Raw genomic sequence first — 27,201 nt, 5'->3', positions numbered from 1 at the left:
GAAGACAACAAGGTGAATGTTCTAGAGTGGCTGAGTTAAAGCCTAGACCTCAGTCCAATAGATCCAAGTTTTGACTTTGACATTAAAGAGGTTTTTCTGTAATTTCATATTCAGAAAAGCCAAATAATATTGACCGTGATTGATTTATATAAAAAATAAAAGGGTAAAACATCCAAGAGGGCAAATACTTTTATAGGTACTGTATTTTTGTTTTGATGCTCTGTTTAATCTTAAGAGCATTTTCTTGTGTATTTATATTTAGCTTCACAGAATATGTCTAGAAAACACTGTAAGAAAGCTGTAAGATGAGGATGAACAGGTAAATCACCTCAACTTTACTTCACTGCCAGAGTTTTCATTCATCTCTTTTAAAGCCCAGAGCGTCTGCTGAGCGATCTGTCGTAGTTCAGACCAAGGGGACATCATAAAAACTAATAAGTAGAGACGCTGACAACAAACAACCTGATATTACTTGGTATAATGGAAAAAAGATGAAATAAAATGCTTGAATACACATCCACTTAGAGTTTCCATAGAAAAGGAGAAAAAGAAGCACAAAAAGAAGAGGACAGCATTAAAAGGCTTGAAGTTATTTTAAGCAGGAGAAAATCTTTATTTCCAAACCTGATAAGTAAACACATTTAGTAGCTCGAACATTCATTAGCAAAAAAAAGATAAAAAATCCACACAGCAAAATAAATTACAAACACCTGCAGTTAATCATTAGCTTAAAAGTGAAAACTACTTTGAAAGGCGTGAGCTGATTCATGTACGAGTGAATATCTGAACATACTGGAGTGCTTGGACTGATTAACTTTAAAAGACAACAATAATTAAAACATTATCCCCAAAAAGGTCAGAGTAAAGCAGGACAAACTGTTTTTAGATGATCTACTAAGTGTTGAAGCAGTTACATCAGAAATTGAGGGACACAACACAAAAAAGCTTTTTTGGCACTCCCATGATGCACTGTGATATGATCAACGGGGGAAAACATGAATCTGCACTCAGCAGACCTGAAAACCATTCTTCATTCTCAGTGAGTAAAATATCATTATCATTATGATGCATGTGTCTGTTTTAGTTCACAAAGTAACTCAGTTTAATTTCCCTACAATAATTCAGATAAAAAGAAGAGAATAAACAAGACAATAACAGTAACACAAAGAGACTTCAAGTAACATTTCACATTTTGACACTTTGTGCCAAAAATGCTTTCCTTCCAGTGAATGAACAGCTCATAATGTTGCAGTAATTATTGGGCGTTTCAACAGAAATCAGTGTCATTTTGTCAAAGGAATACGCTAACAACACCACTCATGCAGCCCATCTGCAGAAATCCCAGCTTTAAACTCCTCAGCCATCTCCATCAGGATTTCTCTGTGCGTCTCCATGGCCTTGTTACAGCTCCTGTACTTCTAACACTGGAATGAATTAATGAAACTCAACATAAATATTTCACGTCTGACTGGAGGACGGCAAAATATCAAAAAGAAACATTTTGGGGCAAATGAGGATCCATTTATTGGCCCTTGAAATGTGTGAGAGAAAAATGTGTGTGAGGGCAGAGGGGAGGGAGGGCGAGGGGGAAGAGGCAGATGAGGACAGGAATCCCATGATGCAGTGCTCTCATATCACATGGCGTCGAAGTGGAAACGGTGGGCTTCCTGACGCTTCTCTCGGTCGTCTGCTTTCTAAAAGACAAACACACAAATAAAGACAGTTAGCTTCCTTTATTAGAAATAATAAATGACAACAGCAACATACTTTAAACCTCAGATGGTGTGAAAGTGGGGCGCTACTCTGTGAGCAACTCTGCTCAAGACTGATTGGAAGTTTTGTCAAGTTTTTATGAGTTTATGTCTTGTTTATATGTCATGTGTTTTTGGTTGTATGTTGCACTGTATGTTGAGCCACAGCTAAGGCAACTTTCTGTCATGACAGACAAAAAGGTTTTCTGAATTCTGAATCTGAAAATAAATTATTACTCTGGTGGTTTAAGTGGCCAAAAATGACAGCATACATAAAAAACAATAAAAATAACATGCATTAATATTTCTGTAACTTCTTTTGCGTTGATTTGAATCAGGATCAGACCTGATCATAAATATTAAATATTAATTAATTTTTGGGAAATTTACATTTACAGTAAATTCCAGGTAAAGTGCAAAATCCTGATTGTAATGTAAAACAGAAATTTGGGATTTTTTCTTTTAGTTGAGACAAATTGAACTTCCTTGAAATTTGGTGGAAATTTCCTTGAAATACAATTTGATTAAATGCATTATTATTTTGAAGAATTTTAACATTTTAATCAATTGTCACAATAGCGCCCTGATAGAAAACCAGGGAAAAAACATGCAATTTCCCCTCAGGCCAAATATGGGAAAAAGGGCTGACAAACAGGTAAAAACAGCAACTTTTGAAGCAATGACTCCAGAAGAAAAGCTTTATATTATAAAATGCATTTTTTTCACTGTGATGGCTGGAGAATCAAAAATTTGTGATTGAATGGGTTTCAATGGGACATTTTTGGTCACCAACAAAAGTGTAGAGAGGAAATTATCGACCCGTTACAGGTTCTGATATGAAAACTTCAACTCTATGGTAAAAAAAAAAAAGTACCCTCCATTATTTATGTTATTAGCATTAACACAGTCAAAATAATCCAAACAAACAAATTAAAAAATGACCTAAAAAGTCCTAAAATGGTTTCTACAATCTCTCTGTATTAAATGCTCATAAGTGACAGTTCTCCCTTGAGTCAGTTTCTAGTAACTTCTTTAGGACGTATTTGTACGATTTGAGATAATGATGATTTCCTGTAATACCAGCCTAAATCTCAAGAATGTAAAAATATGGCTAAAACATGTTATCATGGGGAAAAATGGGTAAAATAAAGTATTAATATTGGCTGTGCTCCCCATGTTCAAAGCCTTCTGTCCTCAAACCAGACAGCCTGGTTTTAAATCTGGCTGGTGGCTCCTTTCCTGCAAATTTGAACTGGGCCCCAAAAAATCCAGCCCAACCCAACACATTCTCTGACCTTGGTCCCATTCACTGTACCAATGGGCCCAAGGCCAATTTAAACATGATAGTTTTCATAAATTGGCTGTTTCAATTTCAATTTTGAAAAGCAACAGAGCTCAACAGTGTCCACCAACTTTTACAGTGGCTCTGATTCTGGGAGTGAAACCTGTCATTCTAATCACCCAAAGACATTTTGAAAAAACTTTATATCAACACTTTTAAAGCATGAACTAAGCTTCTACAGCTACCTGAGTACTCATGAATAGAAAACACTTGATTCAGCACAAAAACAGCATTCGAAAACACAGATAAAGGCAAAGGTACAAGACTTTTTACCAGGAAGCAGGAACTCTGGATCCTACTATTTATTGTTATTCCTTTTATTTGTTGTTAAAGATAATTTTTCAGGTTGTCAAACTATATACAGTATGTACTTTTTTGTCCACTCATCTTTGTTGGAGCGTTTACCTTTTACATAAATCTGTGACACTCTGGGATTGTGGGTGCTGTGGTACTTTTTGGCAGAGATTGTGAATAAACTATGTTTTTTTTCTTCTACAAGAGCATACATCATCGTTTTACACTTTTGAAAGTATGGCTACTACTCAAATCCGATATGGAGAAAAATAAATTTTAAACTGCTGGAACCACACTGATGAGTCTTCTTCCAAGTTGCTTGAATAACAGAAATCTGTTTAGATGAGATCTTCATGGGCACATGACACAAGGATGAATTATATTACAAAACAGCATGAAAAACATCTGAAAGATTAATCATAATGCTCAGAGATATTAACACTTAAGAGTCTTAACAGCAGCTCATATTAATTCAAGAACTTACAAATAGGCAGACAAAAAAATAAGTCAAAGAGACTACAGAGTGCAGTGTCATTCACACACCTATCAAGTTACATTACAACAGATGGCAAGTTTGTTGTGCAGAACAGCAAGTTCTCTCTCTCTTGATCCTCCCTTATCGTGCTTGCAGAGTGGACCATGCTGGCGGTGACACTTTTAACAGCTTTTCTTCCTCATTATTTCAAAAACATACATGTAAGAGAAAAAGAAACAGTGATGTGATGTTTTTCAACTTAAATGGAGTACAATTTGAATCGAAAAGACTCCTTAAATCTAAGTCACATCAGCTGCAAAGCTGGGTGTGCACCATAGCTGAACTCAGTTTGCTCAGCGGATTCGCACCTTTGGGAGTTGTTCTGATGTTAAAAGAGTCAAAAAAAAAAAAAAAAAAGGCTAAAAATCTATGGTTCTAGTCATGCTGCTGTATCTGATAGGACATGAGGATCTTTTACTCTCCTTGGTCCAGTACAGCTCAGCTGCACAGGCGGGGTCAGGTCGGGCTCGTCTCAGGAAAATATGTTTTATCTTTACTTTAAAATTTTCCTCTCTCTCCCCAGTCTGTGACTCTATCTACTGTCCCTACTACGACACAGGCATACAGGTAAAAAATAAATCCAAAGGAAAAAAGACCAAAGGACCACAAAAGTTTCATAAAAATTGTGTTACAATGTTACAATGTCATCCAGGAGACTTTTTTGTCCAAAGTGGTGTACATCTAAGAGTGAAAACGACACAATCGGAGATTTAGACATCAGTGAGTGCTACAGAGTGCTTCGAGTTGTGTTGGTTGCAGGTGCTGCCATGCAGTGCTAGAGACCATGCACATGGTGGAAAGGAGCTTTTTTTTTTTCTCTTGGTGCCGTTTCTTTTTCTTTGTTGTTTTCCTAAAACTATAAACATTAGCAATGAAACAACAAATCATCAACACCAGACCAAGGTTATAATAGTTTTGGATATTTCATTTGTTTTCATTTTTCTTTCATTTTCACTTTCTGTGTTCAATTTCAGTTTCGTTTTTATTATTATTAGTTTTTACTGCTGGTTTGTTAGTTAAGTTAAGTTTTTATTTTGCAAAAATGCTTCGTTTTAGTTCAGTTTTTATTAGATTTATTTTTTTTCAGATACATGTAAGGATAGGTGAACATCATTCATCTTTAAAAACATGCACGTTTTTTTTTGTAAAGCTTAGTTTTTATTTAGTTTAGTATTAGTATTTAGTTTAATTTTAGTTTTAATTATTTAGTTTGTTTAAGTTTACTATAATAACCTTGCATGAGACCTCTCATCATCATCATCATCGACTACATTGCCTTAAAAACACACTGTATTTTGCAGTGACATTAAAATCCCATTATCTTTCTTTAACATTGAAGACATACAAAATAGTGCGATAGGTAAAAATTTAAAGTTAATCGATAAATATGCTCTTCTGCTGTCATGTAATACAACTCAATTCCAAAATAGTTGGGGCACTGTGTAAATATAAGAATGCCAGGATTTTAAATTTTCATGAAGTCATGTTATTCACAATAAAACATAAACATCATATCAGGTGTTGAAACTGGTAAATTTTACAGTTTTGTGAAAATTTAGTAGCTCATTTTGAATTTGATGGCAGCAACACATCTCAAAAAAGTAGGGACAGGGCCATGTTTAACATCGTTTGGCATCCCCTCATCTTTAAATAACAGTCTGTAAACGTCTGGGAGATGACAAGATCAGTTGCTGGAGTTTTGGGAGAGGAATGCTTTCCTATTCTTATCTGATGTAGGACTCTTTCTGCTCATCTTTACATCTGAGAGACTCTGCCTCTCTAAAATGCTCCTGTTCTACCCAGTCATATCACTGACCTGTTGCCAATTAACCAGATTAGTTACAAAATGCTCCTTCAGCTGATTGTCATTATTACCACCTACTTTTCCAGCCTCTTGCCCCATCCCAGCTTTTTTGAGATGGGTTGCTGCCATCAAATTTAAAATTCAGAAATTTTCACAAAACTGTAAAATTTACCAGTTTCAACACCTGATATGATGTTTATGTTCTACTGTGAATAAAATATGTGTTTATGAGATTTACAAACTATTGAATTAGGTTTTATTTACATTGTACACAGTGCCACAACAGTTTTGGAGTTGGGGTTAATATTATTTTGAAGAGTAAAAAAACGAAGTAATTTTTTGAATTTTGAATAAATGATGTAATTGATTTGGTGCTCTGGAGCAGACTTGCTGATTTCAGATATCACAGGCACTTTGGATAGGACTACATGGGACAAAACACAAGGGCGTGGATTTTGTTGTACCATCGAGTACATAAGTGAGTGAATGTTTCTGTGTGACTCTAAAGAGTAAAAACTAACTGTGAAAGAGGGACACATTAACTATTATAGAGTCAACAACCTGCAGTCATCCAGGAAAAAAAAAAAACAACTCCTCCAGCATCTGAAGCATCACCTTTTAAATGTGTTTGTATGTGAGTGAACTATTAAACACTCAGCTATAAACAAGCTAATCGTGCTCTCTCCTTTAACCTTGTAATACATGAGACAACACCTGTGCCGTTACCATGGAAACTAAAGTATGCAGATCAAAGATGGTGACAGCTGTAGCCCCTGAATACTTCAAGGATGAAAATTAAAAATGCATGACAAAACGAGACCAAAATCAAAATGCCAAAATCACCTCGGGTGTGTGCTCGTGTGTGTGAGAACGCCGTGTTACTCCTGAACCTCCAGCTGAGAAAATGAGCACGATTTGAATGTACAAGCTGCAGAATGCCATTCAGGGATCTCTTCAGACTGGATCAGGGTTTTTTTCCATTAATCAGGACCAAAGTGAACACCGTTAAAGAGCAGCAGTCTGTTGTGTTCGTCCTAGCCTGCTGTCACATCCTCTTTACCGAGTTATTGTCGACACAGAGGTGAATTTCCTCAAAAACTCCTGATTAAATTAAACATGTTGAACTTTGTCATCTAATTATTGAATCTGAGCAGTAACACAAGCCTGAAATTAGTTTAATAGGACTCCTTAATGAGAATTTAACCTTTTATTATCCAATGAAGATCCACAGGTAGTAAAAATAAAATTACCTCCATTATCTATGATCTTTGTGGATGCTTCATCTCGCACAGTCTCAGGAGGAACAACAACACAACCAGACAAACACCAAACAAACAAACAGGACTTCTGTCCTTATGTAGACCTGAAAAGGCCCTCTAAGGATAGGGGTTTATAAAGGGATAATATGTGTGTATTTATAGCCAGCAGTCTATTATCATCATCTGGGCATCACAGCGCACAGGCAGGTGTGAGGGCTGCAGGCGGCACAGGAAGCGCTGAGCTGAGAACAGGCTGACGTGCAGAATGTCATCAAAACATAAGTGGGTTAGCACGCTACAATGTAATACAGAAAACGCAGCACCTGCATTAAATATGGAGTTTGGAGGACAAAGGTGGGAGATGGATGCTTCTTGGAATGAGTAAAATTTCTATTTAATAAAGTAAAAACAGAGACATTGTTATTTTTTGGATGGGATCCTGGATTAAACAATAGGTCAGGATTGCTTTAGCTAAAAACAGCTGGCTGGCATAGACTCAAGTGACACACTCATATTCATCAGATAAACAGCTTGGTTTTAGTAGTGTGCTTAAATGTGATAGCATAATCAAAAGCCACTTTATCACTGCAAAAACTCAAATTTAACAAGCACATTTGTTCAAAGTGAAAAAACATCTTTTAACACTCTAAACATTAATCTGAAAAGTCAAGTTTTTAAAATGAAAAGCAAAAAACATGGCCCGCATTGCCTGTAATAAGTAAAGATCTGCCAATTTAGCAAAATAAAGTACTTAAGTTTATTTAAATGTGATCCATAAGTGCTTTCATAGTGCATTTCAGTGTCAGTGCCATAACAACGCTCTGCAATCATTATGAGACGTTTATAATGATATCCCAACGATGTGTTATAATGTGTCCCTGTCTGTCAATTCTCATGCTGGCTTTGCTGATCCTATTCTGCCTCTTTTATGCCTCCTTACTACCTCCCAAGATGTCATGCAGGGGAAATTCCCTCCTCCTTTACGCCTCCGAGACATTCATGGTGAATGGTTAATGGTTAGGTTAAGAAGGTTGACTTTTGCTTGCTGAAAGGCCTGTTGAAATGTGCTTCACATTTCCTTTAATTCATTAAACTTAACTTGGAAACATGAAGAAGAAACAAACATGAATGAAAAGCATGAAAAAAGGATACAGGCATCAGCCAGATTTTCAAAACAAAGCTTTCAGAATTGCATAATAAGTTTTATGACTTTTCAAAGTCCATCAACTGTTCACACATAGTTACTGTTTTTAAATAGTTGCAGTTTGGTCATGCTTCAGAAAAAGATCACAGTGTTGGTTTGAAGAAGTAACATTTTTTATGCTTGTCCCATGATTGATCATTGATCACTTGGACCAGATGACTTGACTATTTGATTTGTTTTCTGTCTTAATCCTGTGTCTGCCAAATTAAAAAAACAAGTCCACTGGACATTGTATAGGAATGATGACAGATACAGTATGTACTGGCAGTGCTATTCTTTTTTTTTTTTTTTTTTTTTTTTTTTGGACAAGTTTGGCAGTTGTCCAAGCTGCTGCATTTGATGACTTTGGACCGTAGACTATAAAACATGAACATGGGCTCAATGACATCACCAACTGGTTTCTGGAGAGGCATTATGAAGCTAAACTATGATGGCTGTCATATTGGAAAGACAGTCTAAACCTAACATGGAGTCTACAAACAGGAAAATAGATGGAGCTGTAGCTACAATGGATCCCCAGATAATCAAAATGCACACAAATTACCCTGCCCTATTTAAATATTGTAAATTATTAGCTCAAGTATGTTGGTGAGGACTCTTGACAAGAGCATCTCCTTCTAAAGAAGAGCCACTCCTTCACTCATGTTCACTAAACTGCTGCAACTAAAAGATGGGCAGAAACACGTTGATTCCTAATAAAGCCTTCTTCATTTATAATATGAGACAGCAGCGCCTGAAATTGATTCATCTTTTGCATTTTTTCCTTGTTTTTGTAAAATCGAGTTTTAAGGAGCAGATGGACTGCTTTGATGTTTCGACAGGATAACCAATCCATGGGGTTGTGCTTCTGCTGAAGCCTTGTCTAATTGTCTATCCAGGGGATATCGCCAAATTGTAACCATGAGACCTGAGTCATCATTAAGCTGCTGAGCATTGATTTGTGTCCATCCAAAGGTTAAATGACATGCTGGTGTGGGTTTATTTAAGAGAGAGGGATTTTGCTGTCTCATGAGGCTTTAATGTCAACTAATTAAGACTGGAATACATGAAGTGCCAGATGATGATGATGCATCTGAGGTGTAAAGATTGATTTATATGTTTGTGTTTGTGAAAGGTGGAAACCTTGTGATGACCAGCCAAACAAACTGCAAGTTCCTCCAGTAGAGGATAACTCCAAGTGTGAGTCAGCTGAACAATAAAATGCCAAACTAAACAGCAGGAACAAATTTGAAGATTAGCCAGGCACAAAAAATCAGTGCTTAAAGCTATACATAATTAGTGTGCTACATGTCACTGCAACAAATGCTGTCTCTCAGTTCAACACATTTTAGATGATGGAGTGCAAAAATGCCCTGAAGAGAAGTTGTCACAAAGGAGTCCAGCTGGTGCCTCTGGCAATCAGTCAACCTCCAGGCCTCACAGGAGTAAAGCAAGACCAAGGACCGAAAGACTCAGACTGTCTCAGATACCAGGAACACCACACTGTCTTGCTCAGCTAACCCATTACCCCATACTTGAGTCCAAGTCTGTGGTTGATCTCAGCCTTGCAGACAGTGAATCAACTGACAATTAAATTGATTTTATTCAACTAAAGTTAACAAAATGCAAAATTTGAGTCCAACTTGTTTACGTGAGATAAACTTAATTGAACTGCTTGTCACCATTAAATCACTTTTTCATCAGATCCACAATTTTGTTTTGAGAGTGTAGAGACGAGCGCTGTTAGACGAGTAATCAGCGTCAGAACTGCTAGTCAGTTAATCTAATTACCTAAACTTTAAAAATGGGCCCATAATGCTGGTTAAATGTTGTGTCTAAGCTGTTTCACAGCTACCCATAAGGCATAGTTAAGGATGTTGGTCTTGTAGGACTGCATTCTGTAGGTGCGTGAAGATAAACTGGCGTGTAAATCACTGACTTAAACAATGAGTTACCACATTCAGCTCAACTGTGTGGAAGGAAGATTGACATCTGGTGCTAGCAATGCTAATGTTAGCCACATACTGCAAACCTATTTTGCATTGATTACTAGCAGAGAAATACACATTACAAAATGCAACTATCAGTACAAGTTAAATATCAGTCAATTCATTATTGAAAAATAATCTAATATAATATTCATGGGCTTTACTCAACATGGTTTTGTTAGCGATGTTAAAAGAACTGTACTAATTTTTGACTGTGTTCTATACCCTTTCTTACCTAAAGACATGGTAACTAGTCTGGATTTAAATTGTCTTTCAGTTGAAAGGGGAAATAGCCTTTAGGAACAATGCTAATCCCTCTCTTCTCTCCAAAACATTTTTCTGTAACTATGCCAATGCAGAATACAAAGCAATGTGGTTACTCTCTATAGCTTTACCTCCTGTTTTCAATCATATTTTCTCTTCCACTTTGGATTCATGTAAATATTTCTGTTAAATATGTATATGAACCCAGCACACACTGATGTTCAGTGAAGCAATGTGAAAATCCTGATAGCTTGTTAGGCAGGACAACATGTCTTTGCCCCTGTGCGTCTGCCCTCTACCTGACTTTGTTATTAGAGGAGCAAATACCAGAGGCGGCAGCACTAACACAAAGAAATGCCAAATGTCAATCAGCTGCCTTGACCTGACCTTACAAAGCGCCCCCTCCCTAAAAGAAGATGAGAAACAAAGGGGGATTTTAGTGACTGCTACTCTGGACTCACCCTCACTCTTAATTCCTTGGATGTCGAAGAAGGTTAAACCACATTATCCTGGTGGTCTTATAGTTTGAAGACCAGCTGAACATTTGAAATAAATAAATAAAATCAAACAGATCAGTGGTGTTAGTCTGAACATGGTGCTGCAGTGTCAGTGAGGGTCTGTTTGACCATGACCATTCCGAAAAAGCATAATTTAATCCATGTTTGACTCCCAGAGCTAAAAATGCCAACACTTTCTCTTGGGATAAAAGTTTCCATGCTCTGTTTGAATGCTATAAAAGTAGTGTGAAATGAATAAAGGAATAAAGGAATAACAGCCAGCTCAGGAGGTTTTTTTTTTACCAGTCTCAGGTTCTGTTGTCTTATTCAGCTTTCAGCATAACTAATTGGTGCCATCACTCAGTCAAAACTCTGACTTGACGGGTATGACGCTGCCCTCATTGACTCATCATTTGAAAGTGCGTCAGATAATTTGCTTAAATATCTAAAGAGTAAGATCAGCTTTGCATTCAAAGGGCTGTGTTGGTGAGACTATTTGAACACTGGGCTTAATAAAGGGTTTTGTTTGCAGCACAAAGGAACAGAAGCTGGAGAATATGCTATGTAAAAACCTAATACTCATTCAGCCGTCTGAATCTTTTGTCTCTGGGTTATGAGTCAGTGTTGAATGTATGTTCAGCAGCTGTGGCACATTCTGATGTAAACATCCAGAATTTGTCACAGCTCTGATCAAACCTGACTGGTGATTTTTCAAACGGCAGAAGGGAGAAAGCTAAGATGGTATGAATAACAGGACTGGCCTTGAGAAGCATACAGCATCCCAAGGATAACACAAAAAAACATCTTCATATGAGTCATCAATCACAAAATATTTCAAGAACCACTGCACCACATCTCATCAGAGAACAGCAGCAAAGGTTTAATTACTCTTTCTTTTCTATAAGACTGTTCCTCATGAAGAGTTTTATCCATCAGAATAGATTTAGTTGTTAAAGTTGAAGCTTCAATTAATTTTTTTTCTCAATCTCAAACCAAACAACTTATTTTTTTATCTAAAGCTTATTTCACCAGGAAAGTCTCATGTTAGACACTCATCAACATCTCCTTATGGTTAGAAAAACATTTACATAGGGCATATTTGTGTAAACTTTGAAGTCACTTTACTGCTGTTTTTGACCATTTCACCTAACCAGATGAAGGATTCAAGCCATATAAGCAAAGCTCCAAGCCCCTCACCCACAGAACAAGCAGAGTGTCAGAGTGTGACTGAGTTTATCAGTGTGAAACTGTTTTACTCAGCGTTTTACTGGTTTTGATAAAAGGTGTGTGTTTACATGGTTGAGTTGCAGATAATTCAGGTCCTAGTAAACCTGGTACAAATTGCAGGGACATTTGTTGTGACTAATTTCCTGATGAAATTTATATCCGATTTTTAACTGTTCAACGAGTCTAAAGGGGAAAAAATATCAGAAAACATCTGAGAATAAACTGGAAGCCACTGATGAAAACTGCCAGAAATCATAGCGCATGTTGCCTTTTTAATTGCTGCAACAAATCTGAAGACTTGTCCAAATGTTGCTAAAATGTGCGCCCACTCTGTGATGTGCTTTATTCTCTAACGCAGACTCCATATATATAGTTCTGGGAAAAGCCAATCCGAGACAGCAACCATATTCAAAAGACCATCTAAAACTATCTTGTCTCAACCTAGAAAGAGACAAAGAGGTAGAGTTGAGCAGTTCTGACAAACAGCTCTATCAGGGGTCATCAACTACATTTGTACAGGGGCCAGATTTTGTCTTGACAGGCACTTTGGGGGCCAGACTTTCAAACTAAAATAAATTAAAATATTTTGGTCAGAATAACAACATTTTACCAGTATTTGTATTTTATTTCAAAATAAGTCAGTTTCAAAGCATTAACTGAGAGATACGTCCCAATCGCTTTCAAGCATTTGAAATATTTTAAGTCCATATTTCTATGACACCACGACCTGACCCCAGATAGGTGGTAAAGGATGTATGGGTGGATGGATTTCTTGGACTGCCGTGTTGTCCATGAGTAGATTTGACTTTAATTGACTGGCAAAAAACAAATGTAAGAAAGAGATATTATGTTTGGATTCTAAGGCAGGAAAATCACACTCTCCAAGAGCCTGAAGTGAAAAGCTGACACAGAAAACTGTTGATTTAATCAGGACTGGACTGATGAGTATGTGTTTATCATGCATTATATTTACTTATTATAGCTAACAGGTGGACTGCTGTCTTGATTGTTTTGGGGTTGATCTGATAGCTCCAGGGATTCAAAGATGAAAGATACCCTAAAAACCACAACATCATTCCTCCTCACATTTTCTGAATTTACTCATCTTTTGGGGGGATATGGACCCTGGCCTGCCACTTAAAGATCACTGAGCTGTACTATGCTGGCTTAAAGTTACATTAGCTATGCTATGTTCTACTTGTAAAAACAGGGGCTCATTGGGTATGGGTTCACAATTTGCACACCTACAACAACAGGTAATTGGGAATCTCCCCTGCTAACCAGTCTCCACTAAAGTTTGTCCCCTCTCTCTTTCTTCCTGCTGAGTCTCCATCTGTAGAAGCTGTTCTTCTATGTACTTCCGGTCACAGAGATATCCCCTCTGATCCACAGTAAACGGCATGTCATCAAGTCGAAAGAGCTCATTTTAGTTTTGTTCTAGCTTAGTTTGTAGTTGATGTCACAGAGGCTTTCTCAGTGAAAAAAATAACTCAACAATTTTCTATACAGTGTACAACTTAGCCAACATAGTTTTATGGCCAATTTTTACCTTAAATTTGCTGAAATATGTGGAGGAACTGTACCCATCTGGTGTACTGTATAGCCAAGCTTCCCAGTCAGAAAAAAGACCAGCAAGTCTTCCCAAAGAGGTAGTGTTCAATGGCATCACCGGAGGCTAATGCCACTACTTTTGCCAAGTACCTTATACAACACAACTCAAAAATAACAAAATGTCAATTTAAGTTGATCTGTACCTGTGCTGAATATTGCTTTGCATTTCTTTGGTAGAGTGGTTATAGGCTAACCTGGCACGCCAGATGAATTTGTTTCACACATCCACCTGGAAAACCTTACATAGACAGCATTTGGGTAAGGACAGAGCCTTTGAAAAAAATTCAGAGGGTGATTGGATGAATGTTCTGTCTGTCACAGCTTTACAGGTCATCAGAGCAATAAAACAAGTGACGTCGTAGCTGCTACCAAGGTGCGCCGCTATGGAGGAGTAAACTCCATAGAGAATTGCATAACGCGAACCATGGCGACTGTAGACATGTCAGTACACAATTTTTGTCGTTTTTGAAAAGAAAACAACTCAATGCTGTTCTTTGTTTTCTTTTGCACCGGCCTCATGATGCTGCTTGCATACGTCCTGACTCTGCTGCGCCTGAAAGTACTGCCCCTTGACGCTGATTGGTCCTGTCACTTTCAAACCGGGCCCAAACTGTTTAGATGGGAGTTTTGCAAGATGGATTTGCCAGTGAGAAACACAAAATGGGCGAATCCACCTGCTTTGCAAGGTTAGTTATGGACAATGATAGTTCACTGTTGAAGTTTTCATGCTCTTTCTGCTGCATTCAACACAGCAAAGGAAAATCAAAGTGCAGGCATTTGACTGTGAAAATCAGAGTCTAGGTCTTCATTGCAAGTTCTACTGATTGAGGCTCATTCAGTGTTTTTTTTTGTACTATTTATTCACCACAATCACCTTACACTGCACATTAACATGCCAGATTTGATTTCACCTAAAGCATCCAATCAGCCACTGCTATGGTGAAAAGTGGATCCTTAAATCATTATTTTCCTACTTCTTCCTCTCTAGTTTTCAGCTCTCACATGGCACTAAACAGGCCTCACGTCAACACACGAGCATACAAATATTTCCTTCCTTCCACCTGAGCCTGCTAGGTGCACGCAGGCACTCATTTTAGGCACCAGCCATGTTTTTTTAAAGTGCAGCATCGGTTCAAATAAGGCTGACGCTCATGCCCACATCACCCAAAAAGAGGGCAATTAAAGCGCTTCTGTGTGTGTAATCATGCACACATGTAGATGCACACTCAAACACACAAACAGGCACACATTAGGAGGACACACTTGCATGGCAGATGGCTTGGAGAAGATGCCAACAACTGACTGCACTGCTCAGCCCTGCAGACAGCACTGCCACAGTGTGTGGTGATGAAAAAGAAACAAACGACCAAAAATTAAGGACGTTTGTGAGAATTATTGTTAAACACTGTCTGTGTCTGTGGCTCGTCATCAGGCTCCTTTGCGTCTGTGAGTGTGTGACTGAAATGAAGAATGAACCAGGAGGAGCTGAAGCACGAAACAGGCGTGAAAACATGCACGGACTCCCTGGAGGGCACATTTACGGCAGTAATGAACAGCAGATCTGCCATACTGAAAGGACAGAAGCAGCAATTACAGCTGAACGTCCTTCCAGGTTGTGCCCCGCGGAGACAGAGAGAGGGAGAGAGAAAAAACAAAGGGAGAGAGAGTAGTGTGTCTCTGTGGGAGGCTAGAGGACTTCAGGACAGGGGCAGTGAGACCCATCTGCTGAGGGTTGTGACCAATCTGCTCTTTTTTCTTGCAAAGCAGTAAATCATGGGGAAAAGGCCAACTTTAACTACATCTGTGTGTTTGTGAGGCTGACTAAATGTTAGTCAGTGAGCAGTCTGAGCTAATTCAGCTTTCACCATTTGACAGGATGTTAAAGAAACTGATCAGACTTCATCCAGGAGCTGGACTGTGTTGTCTGAGTACCTGTTACATCTACACTGTTACATATTGAGTGGGCTAGTGGGCTATGTAAGGATTTGATGTGTCCAAACTCACCCAGTACTCACTAGTACACTAAAAAGGTAATTTTATAGCCCTTTTTGAACTATGAGTGACATTAATTATTGATGACTTGTTGTATCCAACAGTGCAATGTATAAAAGAGCATGCAACTGTTGGTGAAGTAATGACGCAAAGAAGATGTTACTGTTACTCTTTCTTTCTGACCAGAACGCAGTCACATGTTGATGTGTCCTTGGGCAAGACTTTTGACCCTAAATTGCCCTTACTGCTGTGTCACTGGTGCGTGAATGTGCATGGATGCAGATAAGTGAATACTGATGACAACTCAACATAGCAGCCTTCACCATGAGTGTCTAAATGTGGAGTGAATGGGTGGGAATGAGCAACTGTGGCTTGAAAAAAGTAGTAGACATGAGTAGGCAGGCGACATAAGCTCAGGTTCATTAGCGCTTTATAAATAAAGTTTGATTGATTGATTGATTGAACCATTTAACCGATCTGCCTTTTGTTACCCCGTCCACCTCCACTGGTTACTTGTTTTATTTAAGTGAAGAGCCTTTTTAACTAAATGTATATTTAATAGGTGGTGTGAAATCATGTCCCTTGCATGCAGGATTGTGACCTGAGTGCATCTTTTGGTAGGGAAGCAGCTACTTTCACTACACAAAAAATTTTAAAGTCCTTATAAAGCAAAATCAAGAATTAATCCCTACACACACTAGATCTGTGAGAATGAAGTTGCTGTAAATTTGAATAGACAGAAAGCTTTGGACTTAGACTTTTAGAAAGTTTTTAAAACTCTCGGGGTTGGGTTCTTTTTTTGGAGCTGTAGAGCTCAGAGACCCAAGAAAGTAGCAGGTGAATTACGACATCCCCAACTACAATATAAAAGCACTGTGCTCTTCATCATAAAACAGTAGCTATTCTGCTGGCTAACTGTTCCTTCACTTGAAATGAGAAACCAGTCAAATCCCATGTTTTTGTTCAGTGTGAGGTGAGTTTGCCCAATCCACTAGTAATGGTGGTGAAGGGGTTATTAAATATAACATAACAGAGTGATTCATAACAAATGTAAATTCAATTCCAGACATCTACATCTCCTGCTATGCTATCTCTTACTAGCCCTGGATGAAATATTAGGAATATCCACTCTTTAAACGCAGGGTGAGAAAACTAAACTTAGACTTTTTAGCACTCAACTCTCCTCTTGTCATGAGATGATGCGACTGAGAACTGTGGGACTGTGGTGTCTTAAACATGAGGCTAAAAGGTCCAGTAAAGCAGACAGAAGAGTCCTCCATTTAGGTTGTAGCATTTTTTAAGGATTTGAGAGGACTGTCTTTCTCATACATGGTCATGGCTTTGGCGCATTCATCTAAGGCATGCCCAAAGCATCATAGAGCAGATATCCCTGCCTCATTTATCATGATTATGAAACTAAATTTTATTTACTTAGAGATGTTTCTCATTACTGAAATTTGGCCTGGTACTGAAATTTGGCCTAAAATACTTTCCATTGCTTTACAGAGACTATTTTAGGTTGTATGCAGTGGGTGGGTGGCAGCAGCACTTGAGGTCATGACAGTGCATATCTTCTTATCTCATACTAGTACTGTATATTGGCCACATTGGTATAGAGGATTCAGTCAGCTTTTAAACTGAATTTTACAGTGTCTGTGTGTGGGTGTATTTGTGAGTCCTGACCTTTTCTTGCCAGTGGAGGATGCCGATAATGACGAGGATGAAGACGCACACTCCGATCAGTGCGATTGCTGTCAGCAGAACGCTGTTGCTGGGAGTCAGGTACAACTTGGCACTCCAACTAAGGTCAGACAGAGAGAGAAACAGAGTGTGAACAGACACAAATCGCCATATGCTGTTTTATGTTTCATCCTGGTTTCATTGACAGAGAAAAAAAAACAATGTAATTACCAAATGGTGCACATTAGCAGAGATCGTGTCCTAATTAAGTTTACATAAATAAATGAGCATCTCTTTCCCTTTCTTGTCAGAGTTAAACAGAATAAAGAGGTGCTCTGTTTCTTGTTTCCGATAACTTTTGTTTATTTCAAGCAATTCAAACATTTTCATATATTAAATTTACCGTCTCACAATCTGTTAGCTCTGACTGTATGTGAGAAGAATACAAAGGCACTCTGTTTACTGGTTTACACTTCACTCATGGTGTCTGTGTAGGTGTTTAAATGCGTGTGTGTGTCTGTGCTGGCATGTCTGGCAGGCCTGGTGGGTACACCAGTGTATACGGAGGAGGATCCATGTGTTATTGAGGATGCATGTGTGTGGAGCGGCCATCTGGAGCTCCTCCTGGGCTTTGAGCTACATGTGAACAACGTCATGATAACATGAGAACACACGCTGAGAGGTGAGAGCCTGTGTCTGTATTGTGCAATGCTTTCTGCAACATTAACTGGAGTATGGCGTTAAAGTGGCATCAGATGAGGTACTGTGAAGAAACCAGCAATTTCGATGCGTCTACTGCATCATCGTGCGAGTGTTTCTGTACCTGCGAGGGTTGTTGTGCGGGAAGGGGATGACGATGAGCTGGGAGTTGGGAATAATGGCCGTCCACTCCTTCTTCCTTACGTCCTGGAGAGAGGCAGAAACACATCAACTGGGTATGAACATAAATAGTAATACATTAAGGTCAGAGCACATGCAATCACATGCAGATTTCCACACTCAAAGTATGTATGTTGAGTCCTTTGGGGCAGAGTAATAGGGTCCTGTGGAGTTGCTATTTTAAGCTGTGCATTTAAGACAAAGACAAGTTGCTTCTTGAAACAAATTACCCCGACCGCGGGGAGCAACACAGATTTCCTCCTTCGTGTATGTGTGGGTGCCCATGGTTGTGTATGTGTGAGTATTTCTGTGAGAGTTCAGCCATCCGCTGAAAGAGTCTTAATCTCAGTCTGTGTCTTTATGAAATAAACATTGCCTGCCTTTCCTCGTGCTAAAACTTAACTCATCATAGCAGTGCTGAGGTCTGCTTTTAAGACATAAATCATGGGAGAAAACTGGAGCAGCTGCTCAGCGTGCACAGTCTCGAGATGTCCCTACACTATCTTTGCCTTCTTGATTCTGATTTAATACCAACATGAGAGTAGTGGATGATGCTTAGAAAACTGCAAAAACTAGTGCATAAAAACATACTGTTTGACTGCTGGGGATTTCTATATACCTCAAATGGCCAGTGAGTAAAAATGTACCCATTACTACACTGTAAAAATGGTTATGTTTAAATATCATCCAATCAAATTGATTAAATTCTAAAGAAGAAAACTGAGTCAGCAACATTATTGTAATATAGTGGGCACATTTTATTTCCATTACCATTTTCTAACAGTAACTGTTGGAAGGCAAATAGATTTAATAAAATCTATCTAAAAACATTCGGTAAGTACCGCAAGGTGCTTGTGTGCCATTGCCATGCATACTCAGATTTACAAATATGTGGTCAGATTACATTCACTGTATGGACAGAAGTATTCAGCCACCTGGCCATTACACCAGCAAGTGTAATGACACTGTATTCAAATAAATGTATACATAATATGGAGCCCCCCTTTAGCAGCTTTAACTGCTTCAATCCATTTCGGAAGGCTTTCCACCAGATTTTGGAGTGGTTTTGTGGGAATTTGTGCCCATTCATTCTGCAGAGCATATATGAGGTGAGGATGTTGGACCCGAGGCCTGGCACACAATCTCTGTTCCTGCTCTCCCAAATGTGCTTGATGGGGTTGAAGTCAGAGCTCTGTGCAGGACAGTCAAGTTCTTCCACACCAAACTCATCAAACCATGTCTTTATTGTCCTTGCGTTATGCACTGGGGCACAGTCATTATGTCATAGAAAAAGGCCCTATCCAAACTGTTGCCACAAAAGTTGGAAGCATAGCGTTGTCCAAAGCATTAAGACTGACCTTCACTGGAGATAAGGAGTCTAGCCCAAACCCTGAAAAATAGCCCGATACCATTACCCCTCCTCCATCAAACTTCCCAAATGGCACAATGCAGTCAGGCAGGCAGATTCGCCCATCTGACTGCCAGAGAAGCGTGATTCATCACTTCGCAGAACATTTTTGTAAACCTCTACATACTACTTGAATACAAAAATCTTCACAGCCTTTTATGCGATTATGTAATTGCAAAGCCTGGCATCACAATTGTGATTACATTAATCATGCAGCATGAACAAAAACGCACCTGCTCCACAGTTTAACATCAGAGTGATTTCTGACACATTTGAGAGGGACCAATCAGATTAAACACAAGGGTACTGTATTTGGGCGCTGTGCCCAAGTCTGCTTATAGTGGTGGCCTCAGGCAAGAGTAATGTGGGCTTAGGCTGGCCACTTAACTGATAATATTATATGTTCCACTGCAGCTTTTAAACTATCTTCTAAATCAAAATGAATGACATTAAAATGATCATTCAATTTAAACTGAATTTCCAATATGAGTCAAAATAATCGCAGTTAGATATTTTTCCAACATCCTTACCCTTGGTGTAATTTCTCCAATATTGTGTTGGTAATAATATAAATTATTTAACGCTTCTGTTTACTGAATAACTAATGAGATGAGAACTTTAAAAATAATTGCATATTCAATCACAATCGCAATATTTGAGGAGGGGGATCGCAATACGATTACTAGAATGACATGCAGGAAAGAAGCTTCAGGTCACATTCAAGCCTGCTGCCCACTTGGAAGACTCTGTAGGTGGGGTTTGACCTAAACACTATAGGTCAGCTGTAAAGTCAACTTTAATCATCTCCCATTTCTTCAAAAAATGGCAAAGGCCAATTTCATTCTCTGCACTGCACAGAAGAGGGTCATTGTTCTTGTCTTCATCCATAGTAGTTTGTAGGATGGACTCCACTGGCCGTACAGAGTGTAGACAACAATGTCAACGTCATGTATTTGCAAAACCAACAATGTGCAGACTACTACCGAGTATTTAGTACTGTAGTAGTGTGGTGCAATTTTGCCGGGGCATAGTATGAAAAAGTCATGCGTGAAGTAAAAAGAGAAAAAGATGGAGATGCAGTGCTCATGTTAATATATAATGAATGTCTTCATACTTCAGTAATCATGAGGTGTTAATGTGAACAGACAGTGACACTGGAGAAAGTGAAAAAGGGGATAACTGGAGTTCATATAACAGAGTTTAGAAATATTAGCTTGCAGTGTTTCTGACAGCAGTTTGACTTTGCACAAGTTAAAATTTCATTTTTAGCACTTTGCTGCCTTAAGGCTTTGCACCAATAATGACATGTGACATGAGACTGACACTGACTGTTTTTAACCTCTGCATGCAACAGTGCTCTAATATCTCAAACAGCCCAAACCTTCATCGGTTACCACATCTTTTCTCTTTCAGCCCCTGCTCATAGATCTGAGGTGATGCCCAGGCTCGTAAGGGTTTGAGAGTTCAGAGACACAAACAGAGGAAGAAGCATGAAGTAAATGACTTGAAAGCTATAATCATGCTTGTATCTGTAGGGAATAAGAATTTCCCTGTTCGGCTTGTGACAGAATCTGGAAGTGCCATTGCTCTTTAAATGTGGCTCTCCATTTCTTCATCAACTGGTAGGAACTACATCTTGCAGCTATTTTGAATAAGCGTGCATTGACGATGATGCTTTTTACATAACTAGCACACTCTCGCCGCCAGCCATTGTCGCTTAGCTCTTGGAAAGCGCTGCCGTCGGTGCGGCAAGTGGCGGGGGAGCAGAACTGGAGACGAGTCAGCCTCCACCGCGGCTGCCTGGGAGCAGATCGGATCTGGCTGTTTGGAAGAGAAAAGTGTTCCCAAGTCTTCAGAGGGAAAGAGAGACACTCTGGTTCAAAGCCAGGGAAAAACTGGCACACTAAGAGAGAGAGAGGCAGACAGAAACAGAGATGGAGGCTGAGAGAGACAGAGGGAGAGAGAGGGAGAGTGACAAGTAGGGGACTGATTAGTGAAGCAAACCACTTTGAGCAGCAAAGGGAATCCCCTGGGTGGAAGATAAGTGAACAGGAGGAGAGAGACTCAAAGAGGAAGACAAGGGAGGAGGGGGAATAAAAGATAGGAACGATTGGACGGTAGATGGAAGATATTCGAGTAGGTTTTACAAAACCTCTCCTTGTGTGAAACAGTGGGCAGAAAGTCTCATTGTGGAGAGAAAAACTGTAAAGTGCACAGCAGGCTGGAGAGGAAGAAAATGGAAGCAGGACAGATTTGAAATCTGAGAGAAGAAGAAGAAATCAGAGATGGATGGATGAAGAGCGTTGATAAACAGAAAAAGCTCCTCATTACAGGTACATTTGATGGGAGTTAATCCACTGCCTAGTCCCTGGAGGTGATAAAAAATCTACTTTGCATAATGGGCTGCATCTTGAAGCGTTCATTAATTCACTTTGTAGACAGAATGGGTGAGGAGGGGAAGAAAAAGCAGAAAAAAAGATCACAACTCTGCATTGTAGAAGGGGCGTGCGGGATTGGGACAACAAAGACGCCTGGTTGGGATGAGTGTTCCACGGTGCACTACAGCTTCTGAGCCACGGACCGAGCCATCTACAATTCTAATCAGCAGCTTGACGAAGAGCTAGGTACCACACGGGAGGGGAGGAAAAAGGGCCCTGTCGTACCCAATACTGAGCGTGACAAGTGCGAGCAGAGAGAGAGAAAACAGAGATGGAGATGAATGTGGGAAAAGCGAGAGAGCTGAGCTGAAGAATGCTGACATTTGAAGTAGTGAAGTGTCGAAACGTGGATGACGAATTCATTAAAAACATAAATCCAATCAATTATTCAGCCTATTATTATAATGCTGGTTTGTAGTGACAGGAAGCACATACAGGAGGCACAGTCATTCAGGCATCCTCTACTTTGATTAAAAAAAATGTTTGAAGCTCACAGTGAAGATGAAGAGAAGGCTGATGTTTCTGATCATCTCTGGAGGTCGCTGCACCTTTATCCTGACTGCCTACTTTCACTGTCTCTGCTTCTCTTTCATTATAAGCCAGGAAAGGAAAAATCTTCTTACCTTCACTTTATTAACCAACCTAACAGCATCAAATTTATCCCGTCAGCATCCTCAACACAAATATAATAATGAAGGCCGTAAAACATATATGTTAATGAAATGGGATCATCTCCTGGTTGGTTTTAGACTTTTTAAAGTCAATATACATTTATACCAACAGCAAGCTGCATATCTGTATGGCAAGTGTATCACTCTTGACTGAGAAGGATCATGCACAACTGTACGATCAAAGGTAAGACAGGATGATCAAAGTGGCTAAAAGTAGGGCAAGTATAAGATTAATCGATCTGAATCGGTCACCAATTCTTGTATCAGAACTCCACTGATCTGCCTGTCTGTGTATTTAAAAAAAAAAAAAGGAACAAGTGCAATGGAAGCACATAGAGTGCCTATAAAATGTATTCCCTGCTTGGATGTTGTACCATTTCATTGATTTTATAAATCAATCTTGGTCAATACAATTTGGGTTTTTTGACCATTGTATCCATCCACTGACTTATACTTTTCAATAACCTTTTCTCTGAGTTACTTGGAGTGTTCTTTTGTCTTTGTGGTGTGATGGTAGGCAGGAAAACTGATTAACCGGTGACCTAACCTTCCAGAAACAGGTGTCTTTATACTACAATCACTTGAGACACATTCAGTTGACTTGATGAAAAAGGGAATTTGCTCCATCTCTAGAAACTGGTCCTGATCAAGGGAGGTCCTTCACTCATTAGAGACACCCTTTATTCTGGCCAACATGGAATCTGGAGATGCCTGTTTATATATTCATGCATGTAGAGATAAAGCAGAAATCAGGAACTTCCAAATAATAATCGGAAATAATTTTTCAACTGAGAGGGGATTATAACTTGAGAGAAAACCTAAATTGTAAGAAACAATGAAGAGTAGGTGTTCTGAAAAGTTGATTTGTGAAACAGTCTAAACATCTCAGTGATTCAAAACAGAAAAAAGTTCCATTCAGAACAAAGACAATCACTTGAACAAGAAGAAAGAGGAACAGGGATTGTGAAAACTAATTTGTGTATCTGTTATTCTGTTATTGATAGTGGGGAAATCATTGTGCTGTGGTAGTTGAAAAAAAATAAGCTGTTTGATTAAAAAAGTGTGAACTTCCTCTTTCTCTTCAATGAACATGTACCCTGCTTTTTGTTGAACGTGGCTGTGGGTTTTTTAACGTTTGGACTTACTTTCATGTAATTTATTGCTTTATTGATTTAATAATTTTTCTACTTTTTTTGCTCTTTGAACATGTTTGAAAGAAAAGATATCAATCAGCTGTGTCTTTAACTGATTTTTGTGACACTGACATGTTGATGTCTGTTAATTTGGTCAGCTTAAAAGTGACATGCAATTTTGTGATGAAACAATTTTGTCAGAACAAAGCAGATTATGTTTCTTCAAAAGTGAAAACAGCAGAGAAAAGTGTAACTTTTCCTCAAAGAGTTGTCTTTAGATTACTGAAAGAACAGATTTAACTCAGTGAATATAATTCCATTTAGAAATGCATTAACCATACTCATTTTCAGTGTTGCAGGATCCTTAAATACAAAAACAAACAAAAGAGCTCAGGCAGAAAATTAGAAAGGGAAGAAATGATTGTTAATGTGTCAGTCTGTGTTGTTGTTTTGTGTTGAGCAAAAACATTTTGTCAATCACTTCACCAATGACAGTAAAGACAAGACCAACAAAGTGAAATTATCATATTAGGAGTATGAAGCAAATACTGTTCATGCATCCTTTGTGGGAATTCAGATGCCAAGAAGACCGTTCTTGCATCTACACTATGCATTAACTATAGTTCAACAGTGCCTGCCCATGCTGGTAATGGCTCTGGTCCTGGAAGTAAAATCTGCCATTCATATCCCACATAGACATTTTGCAAAATCCTTATTACGATGCTTTTAATGCATGAACCATTAACGGCATTAACTGCTGAAAACAGAGAAAAAAGAAAATGCTTGAGACTTCGTACACATTTCTTTACAAAGATGAAGGAACTACATATCCCACAATCCACTGAGAATCATTTTAGTCCTTGCTAACGACAGCTTTTCAAACTTTAAAACCATATAGGTACCTTTTTCCTACAATTGTCTTTTTATAATGTTGACAATTTAAATGAAATTATCATAATAATATATAGTAGTTAGAGTATTTATTGGCCCTTACTACAGCTGCATGTTTATCATTAACAGTTGACAGTCTTCATTCACAGGTGCAGTAGACACTTCCATGGTTGCTGGTGGCCCTGCCAATCAGGGATGTCTTTAGGATTGTGGGTACTGTAGTACAGGGGGGTTATCATTACCTGTAAGCCATAATTGTCAAAATTAAAAGAAAAAAAACCTTGAAATATATCTGGTCAATATGTCTACTCTGTATGTAATTAATCCATATAATATATGAGTTTCAAACAAATTAACATTCTGATGATGTTCTAATTTACTGAGATGCACCTGTATTTTGGCAGATATTGTGGCTAAATGCTGTTTTCCTTAAGAAGAGGCTGATATCTTACAAACTTTTGTCTTCAACATATTACATATCATTTCACACTCAGGTAGCTCATGTTAAGTTGAACTCGTATATTTAAAAAAAAATGTGGCTAAAAATCAAATCCGCTATGGAGAAAATAAATGGGAATTTTACTTCTTGAATCACACAGTTGACCTCTGTAGTGATGACCTACACTCTACGATACAACAGTTGAAGGCTGTTTAAAGTTGTGTTAACTTAGAAATCCAAAATAACTATTTCAGCTCTTTATTTCTCAGTTGACTGAAAACATTTTTTGTTTTAAGTAAATAGTACTCAATCATTCTAAGTGTTTTTATGTCATTGTTCCCAGAATGCCTTTGGGCATTAGACACTTTTGCACCATGAATGAAGTAAGTGACTCAGAGAAAGAAGTCCCATCTGTAGGCAGCAACTATGATATACAATGGATCGTATCTGGACATGATGGAAGAGGACTTCCTGGTGTGCACTTTTAATTTATTCTCATTATAGTCCCTAAATTTGGGCCACCTTGGGTGGCATTAATGTTCAAGATGAAATTATGTGATACAAATAAGGGTTAAATAAACTGACATGCCAGATGAATTTGTTTCAAACATCCACCTGGAAAACCTCCCATAGACAGTGTTTGGGAAGGACAGAGCCTTTGAAAAAAAAAACTTGGAGAGTGAATGGATGAAAGTTCTGTCTGTCACATCTTTACGGGCCAATCAGAGCAACAAAACATGTGACGTTGTAGGTGTGTGCACCACTACCGAGGAGTAAACTCTACAGAGAACTGTATAACACCAACCATGGCAACAGTAGACATGTCAGTACATGGCTTTTGTAGTTTTTGAAAAGAAAACAACCCATTGCTGTTCTTTGTTCCTCTTTTAACAAAGAAATGTCATCAAGTTATGGTAAAACTGGCGCTTTAGCAGCATCCACGCTAATCTCTTCCGCCATAACTGCACCGGCCTCTTGTTGCTACTTGCTTACGTCACGACTCTGCTGTGCCTGGAAGTACTGCCTTTTTCTCATGATTGGTCCAGTCACTTTCTTACAGGGCCCAATCTGTTCAGATGGGAGCTTTGCAAAATGGATTTGCCAGTGAGAATTATGGAAACTGGCGAATCCATCTGCTTTGCAAGGTTAGGGGTAAACTGCAGTGGATAGAGAACGTGTAGCTCTATGAAAACTACTTAAATGTGTTGTTTTGAGTTGGATTTAAATAGAGTTTTTAAGTGTAGGAAAGTTTTCACGGTGTAGTTTAACTTATAAAAGTCAAGTTAACCAAACGTAAATGTATGAGTATTGATAACTCAAAAAAATCTATTTCCGCTAATTAAAACCTTTGATGTAATCTTCAGTGTTTAACAAATTTATTAGACCACCCTAACCCTAACAAAAGTAAGGTTTATGCCACAGCTGCCCTAAATTAACAGCATTGGTAATTATGAGAAATCATTTTTTATGTTTCTGCAATGGTTAATACACCAATATGTAGAAGCTCTTTAACCCAAATGATATTTTTCATGCTAAAATATAATTATTATTGTTATCCATGAATTTTCAAATTTATTGATTTACAAAAAAAAAAAAAGGAAAAAATAGTAAAGCACATTAATATTTCTTGATTAATATGTCAAATTATAGTTATTTACTTGCATTCCTGAACAGAAAAATGAGTTTTAATGCTTGAATGTTATGCTTGATTAATTCCTGACTTCTCAGAGAAGCCCAGTGAGCGGGCTCCAATTTGGTTGAATTCAGTTTGAAATCCCTCAATCCTGTTCAAAATGGTAAAACATGGAGAGCTCACTGAAAATGAAAGAGTCTGCATTAAAGAACCTCATGATGCTGGGTGGTCTTTGAGACAAATATGACAGGTGGTCTTATAAATTTGTTAAGCACTGTATTT

At 38.5% G+C, this 27,201-nt stretch overlaps 1 protein-coding gene across 1 annotated transcript in view; it reads right to left on the bottom strand.

The window, feature by feature from the left end:
• Positions 1–587: 587 nt before the first annotated feature.
• Positions 588–27,201, bottom strand: part of itfg1 (integrin alpha FG-GAP repeat containing 1) — a 279,079-nt gene continuing 252,465 nt past the window's right edge. Inside the window, exons 16-18 of the mRNA XM_041793923.1 lie at positions 18,251–18,333; positions 17,431–17,548; positions 588–1,694 (exon numbers count right to left, since the gene is read on the bottom strand). Of these exons, the coding sequence (XP_041649857.1) occupies positions 1,635–1,694; positions 17,431–17,548; positions 18,251–18,333 (261 nt within the window). The 3' untranslated portion in view covers positions 588–1,634. The remainder of the gene's footprint in view (positions 1,695–17,430; positions 17,549–18,250; positions 18,334–27,201) is intronic.

Source organism: Cheilinus undulatus, linkage group 1 (assembly GCF_018320785.1).
Source record: "Cheilinus undulatus linkage group 1, ASM1832078v1, whole genome shotgun sequence".
Taxonomy (NCBI): domain Eukaryota; kingdom Metazoa; phylum Chordata; class Actinopteri; order Labriformes; family Labridae; genus Cheilinus; species Cheilinus undulatus.
The sequence above is the reverse complement of the archived record's forward strand: the minus strand, read 5'-3'. Positions and strand labels throughout refer to the sequence as shown.